This window comes from Gavialis gangeticus, unplaced genomic scaffold (assembly GCF_001723915.1).
Source record: "Gavialis gangeticus isolate Ggan-Ray unplaced genomic scaffold, GavGan_comp1, whole genome shotgun sequence".
NCBI classification, from domain to species: domain Eukaryota; kingdom Metazoa; phylum Chordata; order Crocodylia; family Gavialidae; genus Gavialis; species Gavialis gangeticus.
The window spans coordinates 46,657,799-46,681,798 of NW_017729029.1; the positions used below are offsets into that span (position 1 = coordinate 46,657,799).

The 24,000-nt window shown below is 45.2% G+C and overlaps 1 protein-coding gene across 3 annotated transcripts in view; it reads left to right on the top strand.

The window, feature by feature from the left end:
- Window positions 1-24,000, top strand: part of CAPN6 (calpain 6) — a 144,463-nt gene that overhangs the window by 106,967 nt on the left and 13,496 nt on the right. For all 3 annotated transcript variants that reach the window (XM_019521524.1, XM_019521525.1, XM_019521526.1), the window contains exons 4-12: window positions 2,673-2,804; window positions 4,188-4,396; window positions 5,645-5,837; window positions 11,278-11,471; window positions 12,987-13,064; window positions 14,313-14,508; window positions 17,666-17,788; window positions 20,284-20,486; window positions 22,191-22,312. In XM_019521524.1, the coding sequence (XP_019377069.1) occupies window positions 2,673-2,804; window positions 4,188-4,396; window positions 5,645-5,837; window positions 11,278-11,471; window positions 12,987-13,064; window positions 14,313-14,508; window positions 17,666-17,788; window positions 20,284-20,486; window positions 22,191-22,312 (1,450 nt within the window). The remainder of the gene's footprint in view (window positions 1-2,672; window positions 2,805-4,187; window positions 4,397-5,644; window positions 5,838-11,277; window positions 11,472-12,986; window positions 13,065-14,312; window positions 14,509-17,665; window positions 17,789-20,283; window positions 20,487-22,190; window positions 22,313-24,000) is intronic.

Here is a 24,000-nt window from a genome sequence, read left to right on the forward strand (position 1 = left end):
TGAATATTATATAACTTTAAAAATTATTTGGCTGTCTTACATAAACCAATTCTATTACTCCAAAGTATGGTGGGAGTAGGTGCCATTCAAGTGCCTGTGATTTATAAAATTACAGGTCAAGTAAGTCATTCACCGCTGTGATTGCTTGGTCTCAGGCAGTCCAAGTCTGCCAGATATTTTAGTAAGTAAGAATGCATTAAGCAGGATCTTTTACAAAATGATACAGCTATAATGGAAAGGAGGCATTGTTTATATAAAAAAAAAAAATTCTGTTCAGTGTTTACTTTGGGCCATAATGGGCAGTGACCTCTAATCATATCCACGTTTAGCATTTTGACACATGCTGCTCTGGGACATTTTATGCAGGCGTATCTGAGATACTAGACACACTTCGCTCTAAAAAAAAATAAAGGATAGCTTTGTATGGTTGTTTTTGGCAAGGAGAAACAAAGGAGATAAGATATTCTTTGGACTTGTCAACTCTGGGTGTGGTTTAGTTCTTTAAAAAATAATATTGTTTTTGCTTCTTGAGGCAAGGAAGAAGCATGGACAGTTTTATTCCAGAGGGTAAATTACCCCATGCTAATTAAACCAATAAAACATCATTTCAGATAGAAAGGCAAACTGGAAAGCATAACTGGAAAGCCTGTGCAAGTTGCTTTTCCAATAGTTAGTACCACAGCAAAGCGAAGGCTACATTGTCAGCTAGTGGTAATTGCTGTAGTATGAAGCTATCTTCTTTACATCAACTGAAGGTTCATCCTCTAAGTTGCCATCCTGAGCTACTGCATGTTCCAGGTGATTTCATGCATCTGTAGGTCAGGCAGGTAACTGTGGGCATACTTGAAAGCAGCAATACCTGATTTTTCATGTACTTACTCTTACAACATACATTGTTCAATGTTTCTAGAAAGCTTTTCTAATATAAAAGTAACTGACAGAAGAATAAAGTGCTTTATAATGTCTAGTGAGTGCTCTGCACCCCGCACTTCCATTGAATTTTCAACTCTCTGAAGACACGTAAATAAATGAGGAAAATGGTCTGGAGAAATAGCTTTTAAACTATTTTGCAAACCCAGTAGCTTTCTCTTCTTTGTGAGTTAAAGGTGGTATAGGCCAGATTAAAGTATGCTCTACCGAATTAGGAAAACAAGCTTTTAGATCGTATATTTAAGTTATGAAAATAGGTTCTGCTAAATTGGTGTTTACCACAGCCCAATGGCAAGAGAGTTGAAAAGTATGTGCAGAGGTAGCCCTGACATCTTTGTAAACTGATATCACCTTTTACCTGCATCAAAAGGACAATGAAAACCTACAGCATCAGACATACAGCCCCCTTATTGCCCTGCTGGCATAGGATGGGAAAGGCTGCAATACAACTGGAATCTCCTAGAGCTTCAGGGGTTGTATTTCCTTTTAGCCACTGGTATCTGAAACATCCAAGTTTCCCTTCAGCAGCCTTGTGGTCTGTCATTACTCTAACACCACGCAGCAGCAGAACTTCTCATTGTATTCTCTTCTTATATCTTCCTGACCTCTAGGTAACAGTAATTATTTGCCACTAAACCTTGCCTGAGAGAGAGACTTTGAAGCATTCCTAGTGGCACTCAGATTGAAATCAGTATGCATCATTGCAGCTGTCACCAATTACTCATGTGTGAAGTTCAGGTCACTAAGCGCCTGACTTCTAAGGTGCTGCTTGGTGAAGTCCATGGCTGCAGGTTCACAGACAGCAATTATTGATCACAGCATGATGACATTGCGGCACTGCAGGGAGAGTTTTTCTGTGGAAGGCAAAATGAACATAGCATAGCGATAACAAAACCAGAAACTACCAAAAAGTATATGTTCCTAAGCCTCCCAGTATTTATCTTAGTACCTGAAAGCCAGGGCTGCCCTCGTGCCATTTAGGAATTGGAGAGAAATGAAGGAGGTGGCAGGACGAAGGGTGTGCTGGCTCCTTATTGCTAGAAATGAATTGGGGTCCAGAAGAAATGAGCGGATAGAGGTGGGGATAGAGGAGTGTTGGTGGGAAGCAGTGGAGGTTTCATGATAAGTGAGAAGGCTCAGCTCTTGAGCAAAAGCTATAGTAGCTCATGCCCTTGGTGGTGGTGGAGCCCAGTTCACACATAAGGAACAGCCATGATGGTGACCAAGACAGAAGCAAGAGGATCTTAATAGCCTTTTGTCAGTGGAAATAGCTTTCTGCTTCTCCTCCCTTGAACATGTTGTTCTACCTATGCTCTTACCTGAAGAACTCCCTTCTTTTCCTTTTACTGCCTTCATCTTGGTATCTCCTTCCATCTTGCCCCATATGGCTGTAGAAAATTCCTGGACACAGGGGATCTCTACCCAAACTGTCAGGGAAGTACTGCTGTGGCACACTCATGAATACTTTCTTATCCATCTCTTGACTGGATTTATGACGTGTCACCAGCAAAAGTGTTCGCTTGTGTAAGGGGACAACTATGATAGTGTTACTAGTGCCCGCAACAACTCTTCTGCTAAGGAGGGAGCTGTGTCGGGGCTGGAACTGCTCTGCCCCTTCCTGCTTGTACCATTTGGCGAGGCTCGGGGGAGTGAGTCCCCTCTTCAAGGCATTTCCATTTCTCACTGCTGCTTAAATATCGTCTCTCCCGGGCGCACCAGTAACTCCTGGTTTGTTCTGTAAGGAACTCTGCGAAGATCCCCATCTGTTTGTGAATGGCATCAGCTCCCATGACTTACACCAAGGGACACTGGGAAACTGCTGGTTTGTGGCAGCTTGCTCCTGTTTGGCTCTTTGGGAGAATCTGTGGCAAAAGGTAGGTGACTATTCTGCTCAGTCCTTGGGATAATATCTGTTCTTTAAGGAAATCTGACAACCTGGAGCCAGTGTTTCCTTTGGCGGGTGGGCCAGCTGCTGAATGGTAGTTCTCAGGAAAAATCCTGCTCGTGTTTCTTCCTGTCAATGGCACCATCGCATAACCAGTACCCCACTATCAGCTCTCCCTTACCTTTGGGAAACACTTACAGCTGGTAAGCACTCTTTCTTGATGTGGGGTGTCCACGTCTTCGTTGGTCATTTTCGTATGCTGCCCATTTCACCCGTTAGATACTTCCATGGCTTGTTGTTGCATGTCTTCCAGAGACCAAGAGAGCTACTCTCCACTAAACTGAGACTCCCTGTCCCCTCTGAGTGCATCTACATGAGACATTTACTGTGCAGTTGGCTAATTAACTATGCAGTAAATGTCTCAGCATCTACACATGCACTCGTATGAGGCTGAAGTAAACTAATTTACTCTGCAGCAGGATAGTACTTGTAAATTAAAGCAGTGCTTCCCAACCTTTTCCAACCCAAGGCACACTTACATTAATAAAATTTTTCTGCAGCACACCTGTTAAGGCATTCCCCATCCTCATATTGTAGCTCATTGGCATGACAAAACTCCGCAGCACACCTGTTCATTTCTGACAGCACACTGGTTAGGAAACACTGAATTAAAGTATTGTCCTGCTGCAGAGTAAAAAAACTCTGCAGCTGCACATATAGATGTTGCAGAGGCTTGCTGGGGCACGAGGGTGCTTTAGTGCAGGGGTTGCCTGCCACCTAGCCATGCACTGAAGCTCCCTCATGGCCCAGCCAGCCCCTCCACAGCACGTTAAGACAGGGGGAGCAGCCCTGGGCTGGCAGGCTAACCCTTGGGGCCCCCAGCCAGCCAGGGCTTCTCTGACCTGGCTCCACATGCTATGCATGAATAAACTGTGGAGATTATTGCTTTGGAGTTAATTGCTCCCAGGCGCACGTTCAAATGGTGCGCCTGGGAGCAATTAATTCCAAAACAATAAGCTCCACAGTTTATTTATGTGCTGTAATTGCATGTGTAGATGTGCCCACCGTGCATCTGGCAACGGCTATAGCAGAAACAAGGAGCACCTGCAATCACCCCAATGGCATTTAGCCTCTGTAAAGACTGGGATTAAGCTTCATTCTCTTGTACAAAGTCTAGGGACTTGGAGTCAAATTCACCACTGCTGGAATTGAGTGCCCTTACACTCGGATTTCAGCTTTAACTCTCCAAAGGCTAGCAAAGCTACCAGAGTAGTTCTGTCTGTGGTAGCTAGCTGCTTCCCAAGGCAAGCTGTCCCTTGAATTGATCTCATTGGTTTGTGTTTGGTAAACTTTGCTTCACTTGATTTCTCAGGTTATTCCAACCTTTAAGGAACAAGAATGGGATCCAAAGAGGCCAGAGAAATATGCAGGGATATTCCACTTCCGGTTTTGGTGTTTTGGAGAGTGGACTGATGTGGTCATAGATGACCGGTTGCCAACAATGAATGGAGAGCTGATCTACTGCCATTCGAATGTGCAGAATGAATTCTGGAGTGCCTTGCTGGAAAAAGCTTATGCAAAGTATGAATTTGCTCAGAGTCCTTTTAGCCACAAATAAAATCCACTCTCTCTACCTGCTCCTTGCTTCTCTCTTCCCTCCCATATTTCTTTGTGTTTTCCCCACTGATAGGGCTGTGCAAAGCTTCGGGTGGTGATTCAATTAGGAGGAGTTTCAGACTGATTCAGTGGCTGAATCTCCGAATCCAAATCAAATTAGGGGATAAATTAAAAGGTCTGAATCGATTCAAAGCTCTCCGAATCTTCAGAAAAGATTCGGAGAGCTTTGATGATCTGGACAGTCCCCGGTGGCTGCAGCAGGGAGCTGCAGCTGGACTCGGAGCTGGTAAGCAGGGGTGGAGGAGGCGGGGAGAGGGCCATGGGGCCAGGCCCCATCCCCTGCCTGCTCCCCCAGCCCCCCCTCATGGCTACCCCACCTGGCCTAGCTCCCAGTGCTTTACAAAATAGCTCCACTTATCAGGTGCTGCTGCTGGCCCCCACTGCCCCATGTTGCATATGGGGCTCTGCACAAGCTGTCCCGCCCAGCCCAGCTCTGACCCTTTAAGAAACAAACAGAGAGAAAACCCCCTGGACTCACCACTCCTGCAGCTGCCTTGGGGCTTTGAGGGGCCCGCTGGGCAGAAAAGTTGAGTAGGAGGCAGGTTTCTCAGGTTTGATTTTTTCTTAAAGGGCCAGACCTGAGGTGGGCAGGGCAGCCACGGGGAGCGGGGGGGGGCAGGGGTCTCATACAGAGCCCCCCATGCGTTATGGTGCAGTGGGGGGCAGCAGGGATCGCCCACCCCCCTGCCCAGCAGCACCTGCTGAGTGGGGCTTTTTTCCCCCAAAGTGCTGGGAGCTGGGACAGGCAGGGCCGCCATTGCTGGGCTGGGAGAGCAGGCGGGGGATGGGCCTGGCTTGGCGATTCAGCCAAAACGATTCGGGACAGTGATTCGAATCACTGTTCCCCAAATCAGCCAAATCCAAATCCGAAGCGAATGCTAGCTGCTTCGTACAGGCCTATCCACTGATACTGTTACTGGAAAACATATAGCTTTGCTGCCGCCACAAAATCTCCACTAAGGTATTCCTTCACGCACTGCGCGTTGCCTCTACATTGCAACTCTTGTCTAGCAACCCAGCGAGCAGAAATCTTAGGATACATATAGGCTCTTTTTCTTCTGGTCTGTCACCAATACTTTACACAGAACCAAGCAGAATGAAATGCTGTCTAAGAGTCGGAGGGTGAGTCAGGCTGTTCTGTTTCTCCTCCAGGCTGGCTGGGTCTTACGAAGCCCTGGATGGGGGCAGTGCTGCAGACGCCCTTGTCGATTTCACCGGGGCCACGGCAGAATCCATTGACATGGTACAAGGAAAATATGGCATGAATATTTCTGAGCAAATGAAGCTGCTTAATGACTTAATGAAAGTACATGAAAGAGGCGGGTTAATCAGCTGTTATATCTCGGTATGTGCACAGACGTGTTTTAATGTTTTATTCTGATGAGTTTCCTTGCCTGGTAAAAAGCAATATTAGCATAGACATAATCAGTGTATTCTTAATTTGTATTTTGGGGAAGCCTTTCTACATAGAAAGTTAATGACTTGGCAACACTGTCAGCCAAGAACAATTCCCAGAGCCACCAAACATAACTGGGAAACCACAAAGTCATTTGCCCAGCCACTGACCTGAACGTTGATCTGAAATGCTGCTCTTGCTGAATGGAGGGAAGTGCCCAATTGGTGTCTTGAACAAGCAAACATAGCATATATCCTTCCTTCCAGTTGGAGAAGCGGGTGCCATTTTTCCATAAACCATTTAATTTCTTGCTAAGTCTGTTTAAAAACTTGGTTTTCCAAACATCAAGTTGCCAATGCGTTAGAGTGCTTTATAGACAGGGAAAACAAATGTTCCCTGATCCCAGGCACTTCTAGTCAATGGACAGGATTGTCAGTGGGGCCAATCATTCATCTAAATCTGCTCCTGTCAAAATCCAGGGTAAAATCCCCTTAGGGTGCTTGTACACGTGATGATGTGGCCATGTACACATGATGAAAAGTGACAAGAAATTACCATTTATCTAGCATAATGGCATCACCATGTTCACATGCGCGATGTTTTTTCATGTCAAAATTTCTTTCTGAATGGGGCAACCAGCATTTCCTCTAAGCTGCACGGCATGCACGGCCGCGCAGGCACACCCCTGGCAGCGTGGCATGAGCGTGGCTGTGCGTGCCGTGCAGCTTAGAGGGAACGCTGGTGGCAACTTAAACCATCTATGATGTATTTTAGTTTGATCATGGCAAATTACCCCTTTGTGGACAAAAACTCTGTCACGTGTACATGTCACACAGGACACCTTTTGCCGCCTCCCCATGGGGCACTGCAGGAGGGCAGCAGGAGGATGGCTGGGTATGCTGGTGGCCGGAGAAGGTGCCAGGGATGGTCCAAGGGGCGATGGAAGCCCGGGGAAGCTTGGGCTCGGCAGGCTTCCAGCATCCCGTACACCATCCTCACTGCCTTCTCTGGCCACCAGCACACCCAGCTGCTCTCCTGCTGCCTTCCCACACTGGCCCATGGGCAAGCCAGCCCATTCCCAGGCAGTCCCAGGCAGCAGGAAGGTGGCAGGGACAGGGCGCTGGAAGCCCACCAAGCCTAAGCTGCCCTGAGCACACCCGAACTTCTAGTGCCCCGTGCATTGGGTGAGCTGGGGCAGCACCCATGCAGCTAGCATCCTGCCCAGGTGGCCCTGGGGTCACCACTGCTGTGGAGGGAAGGACTGGGCCCCCTGCAACTGCGCAAACCAGCAACAGCTCATGCGGGCAGGCTTCACTGAGGGGTAGAAAAAAAAATGGCAAGGGATCCTTTTTTTTTCTCACAGAGCCTGCCTGTCTCTCCCACAGCCAGGAGGCAAGCTGCCAATGGCCTTTGAGCTGTGGGGGGCCCCAGTCCTTCCCTCTGCGGCAGCAGCAGCACTCCCTGGGGCCACTAGCAGGCAGGTGCCTCCTGGGGGAGTGAACTGCCAGCGGACCGTCACTAGTCCATAACAGTGACAGAAGCCCCTAAATTGAAATGGTGGGTTTTTAATCATCACAATTAAAACCCACCAATTAAAGACCTATCATTTTCAATTTAGGAGAACTAAAGCCCTGTCATGTGTACAAGTGCCCTCAGATTACACCTAAGAAACTGCTGAGCTCTACTGCAAAATCCCACCTAGCAGGAGGGTTGAATCACAAGTGAAAAGAAAGCAAGTCAGCCACCACGCGGGTTAATGTCTCCTGTGAATTTGTGTTGGTTGGTTATTTATGGAGTGGTGTTGTAGGGGCTGAGGATGCTGGCTGGAAGAGGTAGTTTTGTAAGAGTGGCACTAAGGCTTGACACAACTCCTGACTGCCTTGCCCTCTCCTTCCAATTCTGGAAATCCCTAAGCATGAAGGCTGGCCCCTGTGGGCTGCCTCTGCTTTAATTCCCCTTTCTGTAAAATGGAGACTGAGCTCCTTCCCACCTTCACTGAGATATCATGATGATGATTAACTGGTCAGTACTTTCAGTTTGCAGTATAAAGGAGGATCATCCAGGCAGCGACAAGCCTGAGCCTACATCTGTCTGCATTTAGTTTAGTTTCCTATCTCCTCACTTATCTCCTTACACCTCACGGCACCCTTCAGAAGATCTGCCCTGGGACCCTGGTTGAGAATCACTGGTCTAAATACATTGGCAATGGTGTCTGGACCCTGCAACAATCAGCTTGGCCCTATTTCTGCAGTAGAAAGCCAGTAGTAACCTAAAGGTATCCCTTGTTCTCTGACTAGAGAGCAAATCAGCTGTGTTTGGAGATGTCCCCCAAAGAATCATGCATCATGGCCATGCCACTCCAGGAGACACTGCCTCCTTCTGCTATAAGGGGGGAGAGCATGGTGCATCATGGGAGATGTTGTCCAACCAGGGAAACCATGTATGCGCACGAATAGGACCACTGAGGCACTCGAGCTACAATTTGCAACAAACATCCCAGCAGCTTCTTAGAACCCACTCATTTTGGTTTTAGATTGACATTTATGACTCAAAATTGGCCACAAATGTCAGATAATGGTGTGTATTATGTATAAATAAAAACAAGTCTTGTCACTAACCCTCCTCCCAGTCCTGTGCTGGCACACTTAGCGGCATGATCACACGGGATGGGAGTTTCAGGAGGGGAGGGGATGATTGAAATTATCTCTCCCAAATATTGAGGGAGGTTTTATTTCTTAATAGAAATAGCTTGAGGGGAAAAGGCAAAGGGTTAGGTGGTTGGAATAAAAATAAAATTAAGCACTTGTAATGCTTCCCATTTTCCCCTGGAGTTATAGTTCTGCCCATTGAATCAAATAAAATATGAATGCCTCCAAACATTATTACTTGGGGACTATACATATTGATTTAGCATGGTGTGTAAAACTGACTCACTAGCATTTTCCCTCACAGCTATGATAAATGTGCTATATCCACCACTGTGCCGCTTAAATGAGCAGCCTTTAATACTTAAGAGGCTTTTGTTTCAATTCGCAAATGAGCCAAAACAGTCTTTTGTTCACAAAATATCCCAGAGCTTCTGCGGGGGAAATTCAAACAGAAAGGCGATGTTTAAATTTGCTTTGTTGTGCGTTTTGTTTTGTTTTGTGTTAATGGCTTAAATATCAGGTAGCAAACCTGAGAGCCGTGCCGGTGATAAGAAGAGCAAAGGGGCCAATGGAGGACCCTCTAGCTCTACAGTTTTAATGAGCAGGAATGGTGAGAGATTTCTGTGCTGTCATGGAAACCTTGTTCTCTCTTATTTATGAGGAATGCAAGTGAAAGAAATATTAGATCGGAGGGAAAAAGCCTAACCTGTGAGAAATGTCAGCAGCTCTCAATACGACGTGTCAGCTCTGTAGGCTGTGGTCACTGAAACGCACTGAGGCCTCAGTATTTGTCCTGCAGGTTCGAGAGCCGCAGTAAGCACTGACTGGAGAGCAAAAGGTGTCGAGAATTTGTTCAACTGCTGTTTATTGTTGTTTTTACTTTATACCAAGGGACCAGAAAATGGAGCTCTGTCACATTAATAAACCCAGGCACAAGGTAGGACAGGGCACCACCTTCCATACTAGCTGGTTCAGAGAGGCATAAACTTTCAAATGCATCAGCCTACTCTATCAGATATTTCTATATCCCGAGAGGAACAAGGAGGGGAGCATCTCCTAATTAATTGTAGAGTTGTGGTTGTCTCTTCCCTCATACCAGAGCACAGGATTTCATAGTCACAGGGATGTGAGTTGGATCAGAAGTAGGCAACCTTTTCCAGCTGCAAGCCGGAATGACCCTCTGTGGCTTAGGCATGGGTGGGTGGGCAGGTGCTAGAGCCTTGTTGCCGCCACCACTTGCCTCCCGGGCCGCACGGGAAAAGCCCCTGCAGCTGGCCCTTTTCCCCATGGAGGCATGGGAGAGCACCTGCAGAACATGTCCCCCGCGGCCAAAACCTCACATCTGTGGGCTGGATCCAAAGGCTTCATGGTACGGATCCAGCCTGTGGGTCTTACATTGCTGACCATTGAGTTAGATTATTGCATGCTACATGCAGGGAACTAAGAAATGCACCGTGTCAGATCCTAATAACTGACTTCTTACTGTCACAATAGGAGTTTTGACTCCACAGAGAGTAAGGAAGGTCTATAGGATCAGGCTTCATATCAGTAAAAGACAAAGCCCAATCCAAAACTGATTAAATACAATGGCTCCAGGGGTAATTGGATTAATCCCATCATGCATAAAATAGATAGATGGTCATCCAGGTACAGAAGAAACGTCAAATATTCTTGGCTGATTGGCAAATCAGGACTAAGAAGTCAGCAGAAGAGTATGCTAACCTGATATTTCCAGAGACCTGGGTTCAAATACAGATTTAGGGGCCAAAAAGGAAACAAATCCATCAGATCAGTCTAATTCTTAACAAAGCCATTTACTGGAACAGTTCAGCACAAGAAGCCATGTCCAACCCTAGATCAGTTCAGGAGTGTGGTACCCAGTCTTGCCCCTCCTTGGACCGTAACTTTGTGTAGTCCAATGACTCTCAGAGCTATGTCATCTGGAGTCTTATACTCCCAGTAGAGTCTCCCTTGGTGAGCAGATCAGAGGTGAGGTCCCAGACTAAGCATCATCCAAACTCCTGAAGACCCTACTGGCAAAACTTGAGGACCTGCTGGTTCCCTGAAGCTGTGAAGGTGGATGAGGGCTGCAGTGGGATGGAGGTCTCCAGTTGTCTTGGATATCCCTGCCACTGAGTTCAGGGCTTCCTCCTGTCAAGCTCATGTGATTGTTGCTTGTGCACCCGCTTCCCCACATTAAAAGATGTCACACATAGTCCTCTGCCAGGGATGTTAACATCTCCCAGAAACTAAGTCCCGCGCCAGTGGATGAGTGGTGGTGGGGACAGGAACTTGATTTCTGGGAGTCCCTAGTCACCAATCTGCACGTAGGCAGCGGTCATGTGATGATTGTTTTGCACCCCTGGCAGATATCATCCTTGTATCAAGGACAATGACAAAGTCTTGACAGTGCAACACAAAGATTTCTTGCCACATGTTGTATCACGCTTGGCCTCAGCTGTTACTGTTTTTCCTCCAATGGTATTAATTTCATGCTAATAGAGAGATAGGCATCAGAATGATTGGCTAATATTCCATCAGGCCATACGGTATATCCAAGTTAAAGGCAATATCAGGCATGACCAAGATCGTGGGAAAGCTGCAAGTTCCAGAGTTATCTTAATTACTGATATCAGTATTTTGGAAGGAACAGTTAACCTTATCCTATAAGGCTAGAGCCCACCTCTATTAAGCGATTGACCATAATCTTCTTTCTGTTGTTTTTCTTTTTTGGGCTGCAGACTTCATCCACCAATGACCAGGAGGCAGAAACTGAGAACGGCCTGATCATTGGCCATGCCTACTCGGTGACAGCCGTTCGGAAGGTGCACCTAGGAAAGAGACATAGATGCTTTTCCAAGTCAGAGAAGCTGTTCATGATCAGACTGAGGAACCCATGGGGCAGCAGGGAGTGGCACGGAGCCTGGAGTGACAGGTAAGTGCTGCTTACTCTGGTGTCAGAGGAATCTACCTGTCACACGGGGATGCCAAGAGTTAGATGCACGATTAAAAAGTCTGAAACACTGTCGTTCCATGAGGCATTAGGCTCACTGACTGTACACAGTGGTTTGACATTTCTTGCCGAGCACAGCAAGCAATGAGCAAGTGATGACCACGTCCTGGAGTAACGAGGAAGATGTTGCATGCTTCACGTTCTGGACTGTCATCCTTATGGCATTCTTTTTCCAAGCTATTGGGAGGCTGGAAAGAGTCTGTGGTTTGGACTTCTGTTGATCAGCCAATGCCAGGAAGTCTATTCCCAGCTGTGCCCCATGTGACCTTGGGCAAGTTACTTAAAGTCTCTGTGACTCATTTCCCCTCTGTAAAACACTCTGCCAGGCTTTGTTTACAACCAGCTCTAAAAGCCTGTGAAGAACTATGTGATGGAAGTGCAAAATGTATTATTTCTTGTTTTGAAATGGACCATCGTATGGGTCAGCTGTTCTGCAGGGACCTGTTCAGTTGGTTAAGGTAGAGCAGAGAGACTCGCACGCTCAGATGGCTGAGTCCCATCACCTGACATGCAGTGCATTTCAATTATTCTTTCTAGGCCATTTAAGCATTACTCTAACACTTAATAATATGGCACCCTTAACTGATGGTGCACCACCTTCCTTGTGCATTCTTTGTCACAGGTCAAGGATGTTGTTGCTTTCAGTTTTGAATAAAAAGGCTCAGTTGGTCTGATGCAGGCAGAAAACAAGTTGGCTGGATTAATCCAACACCCTGAAGTGCTCTCACAGTCCTTAGGCAAAAATCCCATTAACTTTAGTATAAAATATCATCTGTTCTAATGAACCTCCACCTTGGGAGTCAGTCCTGTGAGGAGCAGAGTACCTTTGGAAAGGGGCTGGGAATTGATGTGCAAGGTCTTTATTCACTTGTGCATTACTCTTGGTACCTTGGAGGTGTCCCAGCAGCCAAGCACTATTAGTATCCTGTAAGAGTTTCTTATCAAAGCTCTCTGATGACAGGAAGAGCTCAAGCTCTGCACATTCTTCTTTAGGGAGAACCAGATATTTAGCTATTCCCATCAAGTTGAAGAGTTTGATAACTACCCAAGAGGGAATCCAGGCTGAATATACCCATGTACTTTCTGAGGGAATAAAGTCATTTTCATGTGGAAATATCACCCAAATCTACCCATCCAAGCCAACTTCTCTCTATACTAAGGGAGGGACTGTCACAGAAAACTGATACCATTCTTCTTTACAATTTATCAATTTGTTTTCAACCATGTATCATTTTCAAAAAGTGTTTCCAAATCACTGATGATTATTTGGAAGTATATCCCTATAGGAGTCAACAATATTTTCCTGAATATGATACACCCTGTTAGCGCTCTGACATTATTTAAAGAGATAGGACTGCAGGAAATATTTCAAGGAGCTGTTTTTTCCAGGTGCCATTTGTTTCACTTACTAAACCAATTCCTTTTTTTTCCTTTTAGTTCTGAAGAGTGGAAGAAAGTCAGTGAATCGGAGCGTAAGAGATTGGGACTCACCATTAGAAACGATGGGGAGTTCTGGTGTGTAGAAATGTCTGTATCCCTTGGGGATTCTGGACTGGGGCCTGGCTAAGTTAAGCAGTTAGTAGTAGTCACGGCATCATAACTACTGCAAGAATGACGTCTTTGAAAAAATGAGAACATGTGGCAATCCACTTTCTGGCATTGGGCCTGTATTTCTTCAGACCCTCAAGAAGGAGTGGCCACGGCTGAAGAAAAACATTTTAAAGATGTGTCAGAAAATATTAAGACCTAATTGAATCCTTAAATTTTGAGAGAGCTCAAAGCCTGTCTGTGATACTTTAGTGTTTAGGGAAGTGCCCTTCATACCAAGTTACTTTGCATGCTAATTTGTATATAGCAGAGTTCAAATACCTGCCCAAACTGCATCAAAACCTGTATGTGCCTTCTGTGCAATGTGCTCAAGGAATTTCCAGTTCACCCATCACTGCAGTACCAAGTTATCTAGAAGTAAATATGTAATCAACTAATTTTGATCCCAATCTGCGTTTTTCTGCCATGGGATGTTGTATCCCTGAGACCCACTGGAGCTCGGACAGTTTCCTTTGCTTAAGCGCCAGACCCACGAGGCCCACCATGTTATTTCCGTCACAAAAGTCCACAAAGTTCAGAAGGAATTTACTGACTTTTCTACTAACCTACCAATATATCACCCCAGTCATAGGGTAGGGGTTACTGTGAAAAAAACCTTCTCATGTGCCAAGTTTCAGTGCACCATTGCAGCATGCTGAGTTTTGTCAGAACTAAGAATAAGGAGTTAAATGCAGAGCATGATCTCTTGTGTGGCAGGCCAGACTGCTCCTCCGTGGCCAATCAGCTGCTCACCGTGGATGTTAATATTAAGTAGCCCGTGTATGGAGACCAAAGTGTTATAAGAGGGTGACCAGAACTGGTTGTTTCTGTGTTGCAAATATAGAAATTCCAATCTCCCTTTGCCAGGCCAGTGGTACCAACAGCAACCCTGTAGTTATAACCTGCATTTTAGGATCCAGTTCTAGACTGAAACACATTTAGGAACTAGATGAACACACTGAGTTGCTCTTTGCCTATGTTATACTCCGATTTTCTTGTGGGCCTTTTATTTGGAAGGGTTTCTGGTGAATCAGATAGTTCATGGGTAAAGGTCAAGGCAAAGCAGTGCCTCGTTTGAGCTGCGTGAAGCTGCCGTGAGTTGTGTTGCCACAAACTGTATGATTTTACACTCACTGTGTTTTACTAACCTTACTTTGCTTGTGAACCCTGGCTCAGGATGACATTTGAGGACTGGTGCAAGAACTTCACGGATGTTGACGTGTGCCGGATTATGAACACTTCCTGCTTTAGTATCCACAAGACCTGGAAAAAGAGAATGGTGCGTGGGGCTTGGACAAAGAATTCAGAACCGTTGCTAAACCGCTCCGGAGGATGCTTCGATAACCAAGCCACCTTCCTACAAAACCCCCAGGTGGGAACCTATTTACACTGACTGAATCTTGCCACGTTGTGCAGTGCCAAGTGGGGAATAGTTGCTATGAACAGTGGCTCCTGAATGGAAACTTGTTGGGTATTTCCGATCAAAGCATTTTTATTGTTTCACTGTAGAAACAGCCTTTGTGCTTCTGCAGCCTCTTCAGTACCTTTTCGAACTTTTTAAGGATTTGTCCAGGGCTCATTTTTGGCTCTTCTGAACCTGAACCATGCAGCTGAGAATGAGCTCCGTATTGGGCAGGTTCTATCTCCAGCCCTGCTCGCTCGCTCTCTACCGCACCTCCTCGCTCTGCAGCTCTCTCTGTTAGACGTTTTCAGCGCCAGGGCAGGCAGCATCAGACACAAAGCTTCCATTACTGTCAACAGGAGCTTGGCGTATAATGTTCACTGTATTACTTCAAAAATTGACTTTTCCATTTGTTGCATCTTCCCCCTTGCTGAAAGGGTTTTTGTGCCTCCTTCTTTCCACTTAGGTGTGCCGCGTCTACCAGCACTCCCCCCATTTTCGTAGCAGGTGAGCACAGAACTGCAATCTTCACAGCTCAGGCTAGGAATCATCTGTAATTCCTGGTTTGTCCTTTCATTCAGGCAGAGAAGCATATCTTTACTCCTCTGTCAGTGATAAACGTCTTTCTTGAACAGGACTCGTGCTCCTGTGAATTTGTTCAGTTAACAAGGCTGGCTGCTCCTCATTAGGATTCTGGGTATTTTCCCAGTGTTTGTGCAGGTCTAATTTTTATGTGTTTAGCGGCTAAAAAGAAAGAAAGAGGTCCTAATGTTTAGTTGAGAGTCGTGCCAGATGCAGTGAAAAGAGCTCTTTTATTAAGGCTCTGTCTCTAGGCTGGTTGACTAAAAGGTTGCTAACAGCAGTGCTGGGATAGCTTTATATTAGCTTAAGGCAAAATTAAATTACCGTGTCCCGCTGGCACATGCTACAGTAGTTTAGAGATTATTACAGTTGCTATCCTCCCGGAGGGAGCTGTCTAATTCTGAGGCATCCTGGGAAGTAAATATATTTCAGTAGGGTTGGTAAGCACTCCACTCCCCCTACAAAATCAGAGAATTCAAGTATTTTGATAGCCCAGAATACACACGCCGGCCCACAGCCAGCTGCTCGTTCTCGCTTGCTAACGTCTTGGTTATTGGCGTAGTGGAAGTGTTTGCAAACCAGTGGTGCCCACAATCGCAGGGAGACACTCCTGAGCGCTCAGGGTTTCAATTCTGCACAATCACTGCACATACCACAAATGTGGTACTTGATCATATGATTTACCAACATTGTGTGGCATAACTCATTGATGTGGATGCAGCTATGTGTTTTCCTCTCCCTATTCTGTCTCTAGATATCTTTATCTTGAATATTGTCCCTCCTTGGGGACAAGGTGTTTTTTGGGATATTCTAGAAGTAAGCCCTCTCATCAGTCCCTGTGCTTTTTATCCCAATATTGACATCACACAACATCCAAGACACAGCCCTCACAGAAAGCCAGGTAGCAGCCACACACAGGAACCTGGGCTTTGTTCACTTGATCAAATAATCTTGGGAAGTATTGAGATTCCTGACCTGGGAATGAACTTATTTCTCAGTGAAGATTGACAGATGCTTCACCGCTGTGTAAAAAGCAACTCCGCAGACTAGCTGGGTCCCTTTGAGAGCCAGGGCCATCACATCATCCATATAAATGTTGATTCCTGAGTGAAAACAGCCAAAACGGAAGGAAAGAATATTTAGGGGCCTGGGAAGGAATTGATTTTCTCGAGGCAGCTGTGCTCGAGCCTCCGCCACAAGAGATTGGTATTTCATCACAGTTTAAGTGATGCTGCCCTGGAGCACGTGGGTAAGGAGTGAAGGGAGGGAGGGAGGGAGCCATCGCAGGACAAGGTGGCACGATTGCAGCAGAGGTCATCTCGTGGCCCGCTCAGCAAGCAGGGCTCATCAGCAGCCCCTGGTGGGAGAATACTAACCATCCCAGAGGTTGTGTTTCCCGCAATACTAGTTCAAGTCTTCTAGCAGTCTGCTTAAAACATGAAACATGGTGAGCCCAGCACACAGCTGGCCTCCACTGAGAATTTGCTGCTGTTTTTCATTAGCTCCACACTCAAAGGTTTTGAGGGGGTTGGAGGACATAAAATCTGCCTGAGCTTAACATGATGTGGTGCCATTTTCCCTTTCCGCCAATGTCCTGCAACTTCATTTTGTCCGTTAGTTGCAAGAGCAAGAAAAAAATGGAACTTAAAGAAGTTTCTGAAGGGGAAAAGAATGGCAGCTTTGCACCTTTGGATGCTTTATGGTATAAAAAGTACTCTGATCTTTATGAATTAGAAATGCTGGCCTTGTCTGCCCTGCTTTCTCTGAAGGCTCTGAGTCGCTAGTGAACTGGGATAATAGTGACAGCTTGAGTAAAAAGCAACCAAAGTCTGATTCGTTGAGAGGGGAAATCCCTTTATAAATGCTATATAAAATGCTTTCAAGTTTTGTTTGGTCTTATTAACACCAGTTCTACTCAAATGCCCATTAAATGGTTGTGATAAAGGACGACTTGGTTAAAGATGAAAAATTCCCTCTTGCTTCATTTCTCTGGCTCTTCCAAAGCTCTCTCACAAATCCAGGACAGACCAAAATAGGATTTCTGACATTGGAAGACTAAGTGGGATGTGGAGCCAAAACCCTTTTCAGGCTTTCTATTTACTTCATAAAACAGAAACCCTTTCTTCATTTGCAGGTCACAATTCACATAAAAATACCTGGAAAAAAACAGGTCCAAATAAACAGAGACCCAGCATGACATTTGTTTCATTTTTATTCTTATCTCTTTTCCTTTTTTCAGCTTTTTTATTTTTGCTTTCAGAGGACATCAGCTCTCATTGTACATCAACGGCTACTGGATGCTGCTTAGATGATTCCCTGGCTTCATGATCTGTGACACTATCAGTTTCAAAATTCCTACCGTTATAATTAAGTTCTCACTAGGCCTTTCACAGGATGCATCCTCGATATAAACCCCTCGATCTGTGGACAACCCTGTTTCCATATCTAGTCTTCCTTAGTAATGCCTTACATGCAGTTTGGAAGAGGTCATGTTCCTAACAGGTTGTTCTCTGTCCTGTGTCTCTTCCCCTCTCGCCCTTGCTAGTATGTCTTCGATATCAAGAAAGCTGAGGACAAAGTGCTGATCTCACTGCAGCAACAGGACCGGCGCATGTACAAGAAGGATGGGAAAGGGGACAACTTCCCAACTGGCTTTGAAATCTTCAAGGTAGGCAGCCACCTGCATGTTCATTCAGATCTGGTGGGGTTTCAGGAATCCTGCTCCCAAATGCAGCTTCATCTCAGCTCTGGGATACTGGGAAGGCAGGTGCATATTTCACTCAGTGGGATCTAACAAGCCACTTGGAGACATGAACATGCCCATTAAGCCAGTACACTGCCATGCCATCTATTGGCAGTCTCCAGCATGACATTTATGATGATCGTATTATGAGGCAGTTCACAAAATGCTAGTGGTGGTTGGGACATTTTTTTTAAAATTACAGAATTTTTAAAATAATTTTCATTTTGCAGGTTTTGGAATGAGATGTTTTTCTACATTTCACCAAAACAAATATTGGAAATGGTGGGAGATCTGGGAGATTTGAAATTATTTTTTTAATCTTTCCCTTTCCCTTTTCTGTCTTCTGTTTTCATATTGGCTGATGAATGCAGTGGAATGAACAAAGGCAGATCCTGTTCCACCTCGAGTCCCTGTAAATCCATTAATGAATCCACTGTTATCGTTTTAGCCCTCAAACTAAGGCACAAAAGCAGCAGTCTAAAAGAGGAGGACCTGCACACCTTTTTTATTAATGGTTTTTCAGGGGCTTAAGCTGACCGGAATAGGATAACAGTTGATCTCCTAATAGATGCATTACAAGCTGACCAAATAGAGTCCAAATTGTTTTCTTTTTTTTTCTTTTTTCCTTTTTGCTGCTCCGAAAAGTTGAGACAGTTTTCAAAAGCAACAGGGCAATAGAAAGAAAAATAACAGGCAGGAAAAAAGGAAGACAAGTCTAGAATATCATTTGCTCTACTGCATTCAGCACTAAAATAAAAAAAGAATAAAGGGGGCCCAAAGAAGGAAGAAAACAAATGAAACAAGTAAGAGAAGAATGGGGGGGAAGTCAAAGCAGATAAATTGTTGTTTCCGATTTTGTCAAAAAATGACTTTCTTAAAAAATGCAGTTGCTTTATTTAGGGAGGAAAAAAACATTTTTCTTGTTAGAAAGTTAGCCTCCTGGAAGTGGAGAGTAAACATAGCATACCATGGCATTTGCAAGAGAGTTTACCAGAACTGCAGTGCATGTGAATTTTCTTTTCTACCATTAGATTTTTTTCAGTAATTAGAAAGGTTATAAGGATGTCCATTGTCCAGCAGTATTTTGTTATTTCTATTACTGTGGGAGTCATAAGTCAGCTTGACACGGCATAAACCTAGTCCCTAGCACAAAGATCAGTACAAAATGTGATTGAGCCGTATATAGCAAATCAGCATTCCCATTCAGCGCATGTAAATTTGATCATTTTACATTAACAACATCTATTAGAGGTACCATGAAATCATTCATCCTTACAGAAAATGTTTCATCTGTTCCGTCTCCATGCCTATTTAATAAATGCATTTAGTGAAGAGAATTGAAAAGTAGAATACGTTTTCAAGAAGTATTTCAATCCTTCCCCTGTTGGGCAGTAAACTAGTTCGGAAATGTTCAATCAGATGCACTAATTAACTGGATGTGAAGGTAAACAGGCCAAAGTCTGCTTGACTGAAGCAAAGAGAGTTATATTTTTAAAGAAATTTCTATCTTTGGGATCCGAGTAGCTGGAGGAGTATATGTATATCTAAATGATATTGTAGAAAGCAGGAGTAGGCAACCCCTGGCACATGTGCCAGAGTGTGACATGCAAAGGCATTTGGTTTGGCACACGTGTCTTGGGGAAGGGGCTAGGGCTATGCTGCCACAACAAGAATTGAGCCCCTTGCAGCATCCCTGCCATCCGTCTGGCACGCCAACATCTCAAGTTGAGGTTGTGGGTGTTTTTGGCACACTGCTTACACAAGCATGCAGTGCCGCTAAGCGCACACAGATGTGCATGAGTGCCCAGGTAATCCTTCTGCTAATCTTACAGTTCTACAGCTCCAGTTTTGCACCTGCACCTGTTGATGTATGCTCTTATTGATTTCCTTGCAATTGTACCTTTGAAAATAAAGCAGCTTCACTATATGACACTTACAGTTGGACACATGCATGACATACATGACATTATGTCCACAAAATATCTTCCCCACACATTATTTTGGAGGCACTGGGTTCAGAGCACTGGACTGGGTGGCTAGCTTTCTGCTACTCCCTTGTTGTTTGACCTGGGGCAAGTCACTTTTTCCTGACTGCTGTTCATTTTCCCCATCTCTCTTATGGGCATAAGATGCTTAATCCTTGCAATGGACTGTGAGACCTTTGAATGACATGCTCTAAATTTATGCCATGTATTTTAACTTCAGTCTTTTGAAAATGTGGTCTGTCCATTTTGGTGATGGTTGTCTGAACCATCCTACCTTAGAATCTTTAACCAGCTCCAAAAACTGATTTTCCTCTTTTGTGATTTCACGTCACTGTAAAAGTATTCACTTATCACCAGAAACCAGGACCAAGCAGCGTACTAAAGAGCGTGCATCCAAAACAAGCATCCAATATCTCTCGTTCTGTGTGATTATAGGTGGAGGACAACAGAGAATACCGAATCCACAAGCTGACAATACAAGAGAGAGTGGCAACATCCATGTACATCAACACACGCACCGTGTTCCTAAAGAAGCTCCTTCAGAAAGGCCGCTATGTCCTCATTCCAACAACGTTCCTTCCTGGTGTTGTTTCTCAGTTCATTTTGAGGCTCTTTACAGATGAACCATCAAAACTTAGGTACCTTGTATTTTATACAACTGGACTCTTCATCCGCTTCCTCCTGTTCTACCCCACAGAAGTGGTTACCCTCAATATACCACTTGCCTGTAAGGCAGATATGTGTTTCTTCTTGACAACTTGATCAAAATTAGTCTCCTGGGATTTTCAATGCTCTCATCCCCTTTTGCTTCACTAGGAGTTGTGGATACTCACCACCTCTGGAAATCAGACCACTATTATTTAGGTACCTAAGAGCAGGCAGCCAAGATTGGCCATTCTAATTCCCTGTTCAATCCTCCTACTGTAAAGGTACAGTTTTGGGGTGCTAATATTTCTGGGGGTAGGAGTCGATATCATTTCCTGATCTGTCAGCTTGTTCCCACAACTCAGAACAGTGGATATGTCAATGATGTCAGTCGTACCCACAAATATTTTCATCTGCAAACCAGGAGAATGTGATAAGGTCTCTGTAATAAGTAGGAGCCCTTAAACCAGTCTCAGGATAGGTATATTTCACGAAGCACATGGAAATAGCAAAGTGGAGACAGCTTCCTCCACAATGTCCTGGTTTTGAGAAGACCACTTCAATGCCAGGGGTTGACAAATTAAGTATTTCCGTGGCCCATTCTATCTTTGACCTCTCTACAGCCAACAACCTCCTTACTGTGACATTTTTAAGATGAGTGGTAATATATGCTGGTGATGACTTGTCTTTAATTTGAGGCACAACAGATCACCAAATTTATTTCCCACTGATAAGCCATCCGACAGCATAATTACCAACTGAGTGGCTTTGAATGTGGGGATCTTGAGGTGGAAAGAGCCCAACCCCATTACCAGTGTCTTAGGCCAAACCACACGCTTCCCCAAAGTCAACTAGACTGAGCCTTTTACAGTAGTTGGATTTGGCTCGTCTGTCATTTACCTCAGCATAGATCTGGAATAACTCAGTTGAAATAAACCAGTGTATAAATAAACTTAGGTCCATTATATCTTTGTTTTGCTTTGATATTATTTTTCATAGATTTCATAGACATTAGGGCTGGAAGGGACCTTGGAAGATCATCAAGTCCAGCCCCCTGCCCAAAGGGCAGGAAGTCAGCTGGGGTCATAGGATCCCAGCAAGATAAGCATCCAATTTGCTCTTGAAGGTGTTCAGTGTAGGTGCTTGAGCCACCTCCGATGGCAGGCTGTTCCAGACCTTGGGGGCTCGGACAGTAAAGAAATTCTTCTTTATGTCCAACCTGAAACGGTCTCGCAGTAGTTTCTGACAGTTCGACCTCGTCATCCCTTGGGGCGCTCTGGTGAGCAAAAGTTCCCCCGGATCCTGGTGAGCACCCCGATAAACTTATAGGTGGCCATCAGATCACCCCTGAGCCTGCGCTTTTCCAGGCTAAAGAGCCCCATTGCTCTCAGCCCGTCGTTGCAAGGTCTGTTTTCCTGACCTCTGATCATGCACGTGGCTCTTCTCTGGACTCTCTCAAGCTTTTGATGTCTTGAAAATTTGTTCTCCACATGCAGCTGCCATGCAAAAGATGCTATAACTGTTTCTGTTCGTGTTAGGCTGGGGTGTTCCTGTAAACACAAACCACCCCAGGTGACATACAGGAAAAGAACAGCAAATGTAGATGTTTTGGGAAGGCCAACATTCACCATTCTGCTATTTTGCTTTCAACACCAAAGCTTTACCCCTATCTAAATTGCATAACCTTGTTCTTTCAGAGAGCTGAAGTCAGATAAGCCTACATGGACATGCTGGAGCCTCTTATGTGGTTACCCTCGCAGAGTCACCCAAATTAAAGTTCACTCTGTGGAGGGCCTACAAAAGCAAGACAGATATGGTGGTAAGTGATGAGACTGTCTCTAGAGAAGTAGGAATTGTTGGCTGCTAACGCTTCTGCAAAGCCCTGCTGATTTGATATGCAAATGATCACAAATTATTCTAAGGAACTGAAAATTTAAACCTTAGCAGATTCTGTCTGGGGAGACTGTATTATTTTTTTCTGGAGCCCTGTTGTACTGGAATAGGCTTTTATATGGACAAAAGAAGAACCAGGGTTAAGGAGGCAGCACAAAACAAGAGCTGTGATGGCCCAGATGGTGAATAATAGGCGGTCACTTTTGATAACTGTGTGGTGGGGATTAGCCAGAAAGTCACAGTAACGGCTTCAGCTTACATCCCTTCCTCCATTCAGGGTTGTCCATTCTGTCAATGAAAAATGTCCACTGAGAGGTCATTAGGAAGGGCTCCCTGTAATGGGGTGTGTGACACTGAACACCTACCTAGCTACAGTTCAGCCAAGGACTTGAAAGCACTTCACTCACTTTTAATATGTCTGTGAAGCAATTACTGTAAGATTACAACCATTTTGGGCTGGTACACCGAGGCACAGGACTTGTATGGCATCAGCTGTTGTATGTCTGTGTGTATCAAGGAAACAGTCTTGAAGCTGAGTGGTGCGTGACACTGAGTGCTAATTTATTGACTTGTCCCACCTCCATCCTTTGCCCTGTACCTTCTGCATCCTCCTCCATCTGGTACAGCTAAACTAAGTTCCTGCCCATGATCATCAAAGGAGAAACAAGCAGAGGCAACTAGCACTAAGTAGTTGGTAGGGAGAAAGACCAGGAAACCAATACAGCTACTGAAACAATTGCTTTTAGGATGCATTTGCTCCAGAGAACACTTCAGATTTGGTTGGTTTGGGATTAGAAGCTCACTTGCTGTAACCCCTTAAAGTGAAGCAGTAATTACAGTCTGACTTGTAGGAGAGCTGCAGAACAAGACTCCTAAACCCAGCCTTCTCCATCCTTACCCCACCCCCACAATGGCCATAACCTACATCAGGGGTCAGCAACCCCCGGCACGTGTGCTGAGCATGGCGTGCAAGGGCATTTTGCTCGGCACACCGCCACCAGCCTAGGCTCCAAGCAGCTGCTGCCAGCCACAGAGCCCAGGCTGCTCCTAACAGGCAGCTAGGAGGCTGCAAGCCCTGCTGCAAGCAGACTGGGCTCCGTGGGCCGGCTGCAGCCAGGAGGCTGCAAACACGTGCTCCACGCTCTGGCATGTCTGCTGCACTCCGGCACCTTCCAAGGTAGACATTGTGGGTTTTTCAGTACTCCAGCCAAAAAACGTTGCCACCCCTGACCTACGTGGTGTGTTGTACCACTGAAGACACTAGCTGCTGGTTTTGTAAAGGGGGTTCTGGTATCCCAGAGGGTCAAGAAGAGTCGGCAGTAATGAATGTCAGTGAGATCCATGTTGAATCTCATTCCTAACCTTCTGATCACGAGCAGGTTGCTGCATAGAATTCTGTCCCCGTCCTCTTACACAAACCATTAGTGACTTCCCTTATGACACAGTGCACTTCTTGCTAACCATTCGTGCTAACCGTTTTGTCTTTTCAGGGGACAAGGAAAGGGGGGGGCTAGGAAATTGCCTTACTTGGTTTTTCCTGGTTTTTTCTTGCACAGCTGTAATGACATTTTGCGTGATTAAACTTCAGAAGTACAAGTAGCCTTGTTTTGGAGA